This window comes from Doryrhamphus excisus, linkage group LG2, assembly GCF_037039965.1.
Source record: "Doryrhamphus excisus strain RoL-2023G ecotype Guam linkage group LG2, RoL_Dexc_Guam_v1.1, whole genome shotgun sequence".
Taxonomy (NCBI): Eukaryota; Metazoa; Chordata; class Actinopteri; order Syngnathiformes; family Syngnathidae; genus Doryrhamphus; species Doryrhamphus excisus.
This window is the reverse complement of record NC_136358.1, coordinates 12842273-12851406: the sequence shown is the minus strand read 5'-3', so window position 1 is coordinate 12851406 and position 9134 is coordinate 12842273. Positions and strand designations below refer to the sequence as shown.

Here is a 9134-nt window from a genome sequence, read left to right as displayed (position 1 = left end):
CGGTGCAGCAAAATGAAAACACACCCAGAGTAAGTTAATGCATGATATGTATCAACTGCTACCACTGCATTTGTAATAAACATGTAACGTAACACAAATGAAACCGTTTACAAATGCCCACAAGGCATGCTGGGTGGCCCAACAACAATGAGCTATATGAAAATTGAAACGACTAATTCCTTGACGACTTTGTCAACATATTTTGCAATCAAGCAAAAATGCGACAAGCAAGAGAAAGTACCACAAACTACCCAGCATGGGTATTTTGTGAAAGTATTTGCATGTGGTAGGTAGCTTGTGTTGTACGCCGTGTGTGTTGATGTGTTGTGCCTTTTTGTATAAGCTACAGATTGCATCTGACCATTTCCTGTACAACTCAAGCCTGCCACAATAGAACTGCAAGTCATGCTGCCGAATACAGCTTCCATGTTAAAAGGCTTACTTTTTTTTTTTTTTAAAGCCTGGTGGGCCAGATGAATTCCTTTGCTGCCAAAGATGCATTTATACATGTTTTAATTTTTTTTGCACAGGATGCAACAAGAGGTGATGACACAAGTGTACCATAGAAGAGATCACATTTGGTGCAGTTTTAAGCTGGAAAATCTGCCACAAGGTGGCAGAAGTGCATTTTTATAAGAACTCTACAGGCAACTTTCCGATAGTAATTGATGCTGCACTGCAACCAGGAAGTGAAAAGGCACAAACTCATTTATTGTTGAATAGATTACACATCATTAAAGGGTAAATTTTAATGCATTGAAACACACACGGGGGCGGCACGGTAGTCTAGTGGTTAGCGCGCAGACCTCACAGCTCAGAGACCAGGGTTCAATTCCACCCTCGGCCATCTCTGTGTGGAGTTTGCATGTTCTCCCCGTGAATGCGTGGGTTTTCTCCGGGTACTCCGGTTTCCTCCCACATTCCAAAAACATGCTAGGTTAATTGGCGACTCTAAATTGTCCATAGGTATGAATGTGAGTGTGAATGGTTGTTTGTCTATATGTGCCCTGTGATTGGCTGGCGACCAGTCCAGGGTGTACCCCGCCTCTCGCCCGAAGACAGCTGGGATAGGCTCCAGCACCTCCGTGACCCTCGTGAGGAAAAAGCGGTAGAAAATGAATGAATGACACACACACCAGTTGCAAATGTGAACATTGTAACTAGTTCATAGTGTTATATTTGTTATTTTCATGTAAAACAACTGTTTTTTGTGTTTGTTGTGTGTATATTTTGGCTACATTTGTGTCAAAGTAAAAAAAGTTAGGCTTGAAATGCATCTTCTTACAAAAAGCTGATATTTTGCTGAAATGTACCCACGTTATATGGCTGATTTATGAAGAATATACAATATATATATTGGTGAGAAAAAAATCTGTCAAAAAGAGAGGGACAGCTTTGTCTGGGATTGAACGAGTTCAGATGCTTGGCGGGCCCACTGAAGGGACAGTTCAAAAGGTGTTATTTGTGGTTGTTGGGCCCCAAGCGGCTTGGGTGTACTCCTTGACAACCTGTGACCATGACAAGTTGCAACCTGCCTGGCTGGCACACAAATCACACAATCAAGCTCTTTGCAGCAAATCAACTCCACCCCAAAATTGACAAACAGAGCTTTTGCCATGTAGAAAGTCGCACCAGAAATCTACCCAAATCATAACACTTTGAAAGTGTTATAGAATTACGATAAGGCAATTACTAGGGTGGCGTCATGGGGCAAAGATGCAAGTGGATTGAAAAGTCATCAATATCACCCATCAAACATTAACTTTGGGGTGACTTGTAGAAGCTAATTTAGTGACAATTTCAACAAAATGTTACTCTAAAGTGCCCAAAAAACATGCCTGAACTTATCAACCCTGCTTGGTGTTTGTATACAGACCTAACAGTAAGTAATTTGATTGACTTTCCAGGATGAACTACCGGGAAAAATTACTTAATAGCTGTCGTTGATTTGTGTTTTAACATGTCAATTATTTATGGTGATTAAGTGAAGCAAAACACCACTTCACTCCTTATTCAAGAGGTCATTTTAGAAGTTTGGCTTTTTAATGGGATTAGTTTAGGCCCAAACAGTGTAAAAGTGAGTGTTTATGATGATGAATCCTGTCTTCCCTTGGACGTTTGCTGTTCACAACTTTGACATGACTTAAGAACCACTTTTTAATTAAGTTAGCCCGTGGTTTGGGCCGAAATTATTTTGACCAGAAATAATGATGCTTTCCCGGTGATAGACGAACATAAAGAGTAAGTTCCTGTGATGACATAATAGAAGAGTATATGCATCCGTCAGCAGTGCCACGGATTTAAAGCGCTTTTGGCGGCAGATGTGTATTGGCGGTTGTTGCGCAAGTTTGCATACAGGACGGGACCTTCTCTTTTCTCCCACCAAATTTTCGCGCTGCAACCCCGGCAATTTTAGCGCCACTGGAACACCCCAGCAACAACCCACCTCCTCCTCCCAACTGTCTGTTTCAGCCGCAGAGATCATTGATTCTAAAGCCCCGATGCTTAAGCAAAAAGGGTATTAATGGCACGTTTCTAGGCGAGGGTCTTTGTCGCCTGACGCTGATAATATCACCGCGGGAGACAGCAAGGCCCCTTATCTGTAAGAGGGCAGAGATCGTCTATTATACAACTTTTTGCTCCGCTTGCAGGGAATCTGAAGACAAGCGCAACGATATAAAAAAAGATACATTCACAACTTTATACATAACTCGTCATTCATGCGATTGTTGTTACCAATAATTAAAGTTGTTTAGCTGTTCGACGTTTTAGCTGCCCAAGGGAAGTGGAGTGAGTCAGCACACTTTTCACAAGCTTTGAACACAGCCAGCCGGTTGCCCCGCCAACGCAACTCTCAGGAGAGGCGTGGTCGACGTTTAGCGCCCATTGGTCCAAATCGACGAGCGGCCGCCAACTACGGTCACTCTGATTGGCTGGTGGGGTATGACGTTACACCAAGCGTTGCGCTGATTGGCTGAAGCGAGCCCGGTGCCTGAGAGCGCCAGAACCAAGCTTGAGCGGGTGATGCTGGAGTCTCCCCTGGGCACTGGCAGTGTTGAAATTCCACCAGCGGTGCAGGTAGCTGGGGGAATGACTCCTAACTTACTTTAAAAGAGGGAAAATTAGCTGCTATGATAGTTTGACGATCGTCTTCAACTGGATCGAGTCGCAGCGAGACACTTTGGTTGACGGTGACACAAAAACAGCGAAAAGGTGAGGGTTTCAGTTACTTATCACCTCTTTTTCTTACTTCCCTTGGCCATTGTTGCCCAACTCTCCAATAATAATGATTATCGCCCGATATGCCAGCCACTCAATACGTATATGAAGCTATTGTATGTCCAGCTAGCTTCCCCATTACTAGCGAGGAATGCGCTGGCTACTAACACCGTGGTGAAGTTAGTTTTACGTTGGACGTTGGATATTCGCCCGGCACAGTGAGGGGAACGACCGCCGTTTCTACGGAGGCGAATATGCAACGTAAATCTAACTTCACCACGGTGCTAAGCTAACAGCTAATCTATCATACGTCTTCCGAGTCCTGCATTATTGTCATAAAAGCTCACGATTCACGCCGTGCCAGCTACATATCGTTGATTTAACACACTTGATTACAGTGGGAATTGCTGTAAGAACCTTTAGCAGCTTGCTTGTGGCTATAGCTAGCTGATCATGCGCTTTGCGCCAAATTTCAACTGACCTCTTATGCAAGTCTTTCATGGTTCGTTTTTCTAACGTCTCCAGACAAATGCACAATGCCCGCACCTTTTAAATGTTGGTTATTCCGTTTCTGCAGATTTCCCCAAGATGGAAGTCCAATGCCTTGCACTTAAGGACCTCACAAGTCCGAGGAAAAGTTCCCCTGAGGGGGATGGGGCTCGAAGGGAACAAAAGGTAAGAGTGCCAGGTCCAGTATGACAGGTTTGGTACCAAGTGAATTAAAATATGTTGGGGTTTGTTTGGTCAAGTGTCAACATAGTCCTGGACCAACAGGACCAGACCAAATTGGGGGGTTGAGGTGGCATATGCATATTTGGAAAGTGCTCCCACACAAAGCAATGCATCCTGTCATAAAACGTCTCCTTTGCAGGAAAATATATGCACAGTGAGGAGGAGAGGCATGCCGATGAAGTGTGCCGAGTCCTGCACCCCCGTTTTGAAGAGGAGAGGCGACACCCCTGACTTGGACCACGTCACCCCCATCAAACACACTGTCACGGCCGAGCCTTGGACCCCCACGGCCAACCTGAAGATGCTCATCAGCGCAGCCAGTCCTGACATGAGAAATCGTGATATGAAGGAGAAAAAAGTACTCTTTAGACCCATTGAGAATGAATCGGAAAGTGCGCATGGTGGCCAGGTATGGGGTTCTGTTTACCAACTCAACACAAGCCTGCAGCAGAGCCTGGAATGTGTCAGTTTGTTTTTTGTTTTACAGTTTGAAGCAGCAGTAGAAGAGGATGAGGATGCAGATAAGAAGCCGAGCAGGAAGCAGAAGAGTTTGGGTCTGCTTAGCCAGAAGTTCCTGGCCCTCTACCCAGATTATCCACCCTCAGACAAACCCATCTCCATCTCATTGGACGAGGTGGCCACCAGTCTGGGTGAGTGAACATCTCACTGGACTTGGATATGGGGTTGTGGTGGCACGTTGTCTTTTTCAGAACGACCATCGCATTTTCGGTTTTCAGGAATGGAGCGGCGGCGCATCTACGATATTGTCAACGTGCTGGAGTCCCTCATGATCGTAGGGCGAATGGAGAAGAACAGCTACACCTGGTACGGGCGCCTGAGGCTGGAGGCCACGCTGGAAGATTTGCAGCAACGGGGACGCCAGCAGGGCTACCACCTTCATATGGAGAACGCCACTGTGGCTGGCAGGGAGGCGGGGCCGAATCATGAGAGCGACGGCAACAGCCACGGTAAATAATACTGCTATTATGCTAGTACTATAGGAGGACAGCGCATTAACAGGACAATGTATTTTAGTAATGATTTGGAGAGCTTGAGAAAGTGGGAATATTGAAATTTATTGACAGCCAACGAGCAAACTGCTCAGCCAATATTAAAACCAACATTTTAATGCGCATGTAGAGGTAGATAACTAAAGATGCTGGGCGCTGACCATGACCAACTCATGTTCCCTCAAAAAGGTATCAACAACAATTTTGTTGAGTTAATTTAAAAAACTACACCAACAAGAAAATTGTACCACAAATCAGCACTAGAACCAATGTTGTATACTTTGACGTGTCTGGCTTGTTTGCAGCTGCCGGCAACAGGAAAGACAAATCTCTGCGCATCATGAGCCAAAAATTCGTCATGTTGTTCCTGGTGTCTAAGACCCAAACTGTCACTCTGGAAGTGGCGGCCAAAGTTCTCATCGAGGAGAGTCAGGACTCCTCCAGTCACAGCAAGTACAAAAGTAAGGACAGAGCATGCAAACATCTAATGTCACATTGTTTCTGTTTCATAAAAGCCAACATCCTTCATTTAGCCAAGGTGAGGCGACTTTACGACATTGCCAACGTGTTGACCAGCCTGGGTCTCATAAAGAAGATGCATGTTCGAGAGGAGCGAGGCAGGAAGCCAGCTTTCAGGTGGCTTGGACCTGTCAAATTTAACAAATCAAGAAATTCTGGTGCGTATACCAGACTCATTAAAATACAAGCCGACATAAAACACCTTTTAAGATACTGATATGTCATTGTTTGCAGCAGAGAATGCCATGAGCGTTGCACCACTCAAAGCCTGCAAATCAATAGCGGGCCAGGACCTCAAAAAAGCCAAGCTAGTACGCCACTCCTTCTTCAGCATCACCCCGACGTCTGTGGCCACCCAGCGGCAGGCCAGCTCAGCGCCCAGCAGCCCAGGCAGGTGGGAAAGAACAGGTGAGAGATGTTCTTTAGCGGTTACATAAACACAATGGAGCGCACTTTTCATTACAATCTTCTACTCCTCGTGCGTCAGGAATTGCTCATCAGCCGGTGGATTATTCCAAAAAGACGCAAACCAACGAGGCTGTATGCAGGTTGCAGTTTGGAAACCCCAAAGGGTGAGTTGTACATACACAATTATTGTCAAATAACTACATATAAAACATACATAGGTGATGCATGCTAATGCAACAATTGGATCATCAATGAGTTAATTTTATTGGTGGTTTATTTTTAATGGTTTGTGTACAGATACTTTGGCAGTTATGCATAAATAAAAAGGGTGGTTGTTGGTATTAATAGTTGTGATTAAATAAAGACAGATTTTATAAAATTACACAAACAATTGTTTCAATAGAATAATATCTCACTTGCAGAAACAGCAGCACATTGCCTCAGTCCTCCCCTCAGACCACCCTGATGGTGCCCACCGTGCACCCGGAGCAGCTCGTCGCCCTCTCCTCGTCACCTCAATGCCTGGCCTACCTCCCCAGTCTGTCCCAGCCCTCTGTGGTCATGCTGTACAACCCGCCCAACAGGAGCACTGCAGAGGGGCCAGCAGAGGCTCAGAGCTTGCCCAGCTTGGAATGTGAGCAAGGGCGGAAAAGAAGAAGGGAGGAAGAGGAGATGGTGGCAGTGAAGAGAAGCCCATCGGGGCTAGAGCAAAGAGATGAGGTGAGGCATCACACCAGGACATTTATTGAAACACACGTCTTGTCTTAAATGGTTACTTTTCTCCAATTACATCTATAATATAGAGCGTAAAGGTGACTATAGGGGTGTTATTTCATGTCTAGAGGGCTCTAATAATGGTAAATATTGCAAGTCCTAAACAGGTTTTCTATGCTCCAACTATGAAAATACTCTGCTTATTAATATTGAATCCTACTTCACTGTCGGGTTTGTAACCATTTATACGTGATAAATGAGGGATTACTGTAATGCAACGTTTTTGTGATATACAAAATGACGATCAGTGATCCACCAATTTGCTTATAGTTTGCGTGTTCATGGTCTACAAAAGCAAATGTCTCTCATTAGCACAAGGTCAAAGTCATTGACTTTGACAGCTGTGGCTGTAGGCAACCGTCTGAGGTAGCTTTGATAGCAGTAGCTCGTGAATCCAATTACTACACGGAAATCTGCAAACAGGCGGTAGTCCACTGTATACTAGTTAATAAATGACCATGTGCTCAAGAGTAATAATTTGAATCATAAATATATTGCAATATTACAGACTTGCCACCAACTAGTGTAAATGGTACTGAACATTGTTTCTGCAGCCTGGATACGGGTGAAGGATTTAAATTTGGCTTGCTTCATCACAGTTTGTTTATTTCCACCAGAAAGCAGAAGGTCAAAGCAGCGTGTGCACATCAGCATCAGAAGAGAGCATCACCCTCACCAGCCAGCCATCACACTACCTCTACATACCAAACAATGCAGGTAAAGCCTTCTCATAAAAATCATGCAATCACTTATTATGGTGGATCATTTCCAAAATTTAGACAGTATGAAATGGAATTTATGATCAAGCCTAACTCTTTTTATCCACATCCTCTAGGTCTGAAAAGCCTCAACCTCCTCCTCCCCACTGGCCAGCCACCAGCCCATCTCCCGCTCCCCCCTGGCACCATCTCTCCCATGACGCTGCCCTACATCCTGGTGCCTTCATCCGCCTTCTCCCAGTACCCTCTACTGGCCGGCAGCCGACCGCAGCAAGGTGCCGATCCCAAAGTGAGTTTCAACCCGTCTGCCCACCTTATGATGGCGGCGGCGCCCTACAACGTGGCGGCGGCACCAGATGTGGGCCAGGTGAGGCCTGTTTCTCCGCCTTCTACGCCAGAGCAAAGCAGGAAGGGCTGCTCGGGAGTGTCGTTCCCACATTCTCCACCGGGACATCGGCAAGCTGCCTGTGTGACTACACCGCTACCACTGGTAAGGACTTAACCAGACACTTAAAATATGATCTTTATATCATCTAATGTAAAATTGTCAACAGACTCCACACACTCCAAAGGAAATCCCAGCACCTCCCTCGAAAGCTTTCTTCCAGACCCCTGGCACAGTAATGGATGGCACCAGCGCAACACCTGCAGCCCGAAAGCGGGGCTCAGCACAGAGGAGACTTGACATCAGCCACCCATCCACCCGTTAGCCATCAGATGCTAACATTGAGCAATCAGGTTGTAAAGTTAGTGAGGGTTTGTTTTCCCAAAAGCAAGACATCTTAGCAGGCCAAGATGCCTTATTGACTTTTAAAAAATGGCCTCAAAATTAAAAACAGGGAAGCCATGCTCCTCCTAGTAAAACGGTGTCATCCTGTGGTCAGAGTTTGCCACTAAGCCTTACGCCCCTCTCCTGAATTGACATCTACCTACCTAATCCCCATCATATGCTTAAATCATCCCTATTTATATGTTTTAGATAATATATATTAATTACAATGACTGTAATGGAAGCACTAAGTGTATGATTTTGTGGCGGTTGTCTTCATTGGGCCACATTAGCAAGCTATCATAATAGTTATGTTTCATTGGCTGATTTTATTTTAAACATCAACTGTGAAGCTAACTTAAACCTGTTTACAGCCTCTGCGTGTTCTACATCAATAACCGTAATGTATTATGGTGCGATGATGCATTTAGGTACTTGAAGTCTTGTGACTTTATATTGGCGAGAAATGAAAGTACTGTTTAAAAAAAAAAAAAAAAGGGAAAAAATCCACTGAACTCAGCTGGTGCATTTGTGGAATAAGTGCCTTTAATGTTTTGGGATTTATTTAGTGTGTGGAGAAAAAAAATGTGCATTTTTATCATTTAGGTTGTCCTAGCACATTTTCTTCAGGTTATTTAGGGAGTTGTGGTGGTAATGTACTTCCTCTTTGCCAAAATAACGGTGCTGTGTGCTGATGAACTCACATTGAACCATTCAGGAGAACTATGCCACACCAAAGTGTGCACAGACAACCAACTCTAATATGCGTTCATTATTTTTTTGACATGGCGTCATAGTGTTGTTCAATGCTGTCATATTTTACAGTTTGTTAAATTCTCATTGTACTGTTTTTATGATGTTTATTGCACTGCTAGATATGTGTCCAGCTCTTGTATAAAAAAAAAATACCATCTGACTGTCATTGTGGTCCAGATTAATTTGTTTCCATTGACTGTCACCAACTTTAATAAAATAAGTATTTCT

The 9134-nt window shown here is 44.4% G+C and overlaps 1 protein-coding gene across 2 annotated transcripts; it reads left to right on the top strand.

Annotated features, from left to right (window-relative positions):
- The first annotated feature begins 2991 nt into the window (after positions 1 to 2991).
- e2f7 (E2F transcription factor 7) lies at positions 2992 to 9125 on the top strand. Of its 2 annotated transcripts, XM_058077144.2 has the most exons (13): positions 2992 to 3213; positions 3797 to 3894; positions 4091 to 4360; positions 4439 to 4601; positions 4689 to 4919; positions 5267 to 5422; positions 5495 to 5638; positions 5715 to 5888; positions 5968 to 6052; positions 6311 to 6608; positions 7280 to 7379; positions 7498 to 7871; positions 7936 to 9125. In XM_058077144.2, exons 2-13 carry the CDS (start codon positions 3808 to 3810, stop codon positions 8089 to 8091), a joined length of 2238 nt encoding a protein of 745 aa, XP_057933127.2. In that variant the 5' UTR covers positions 2992 to 3213; positions 3797 to 3807; the 3' UTR covers positions 8092 to 9125. The 2 variants fall into 2 exon arrangements, with proteins under 2 accessions (XP_057933127.2, XP_057933125.2); XM_058077142.2 differs by having other exon boundaries at positions 4091 to 4601.
- Positions 9126 to 9134: the final 9 nt, after the last annotated feature.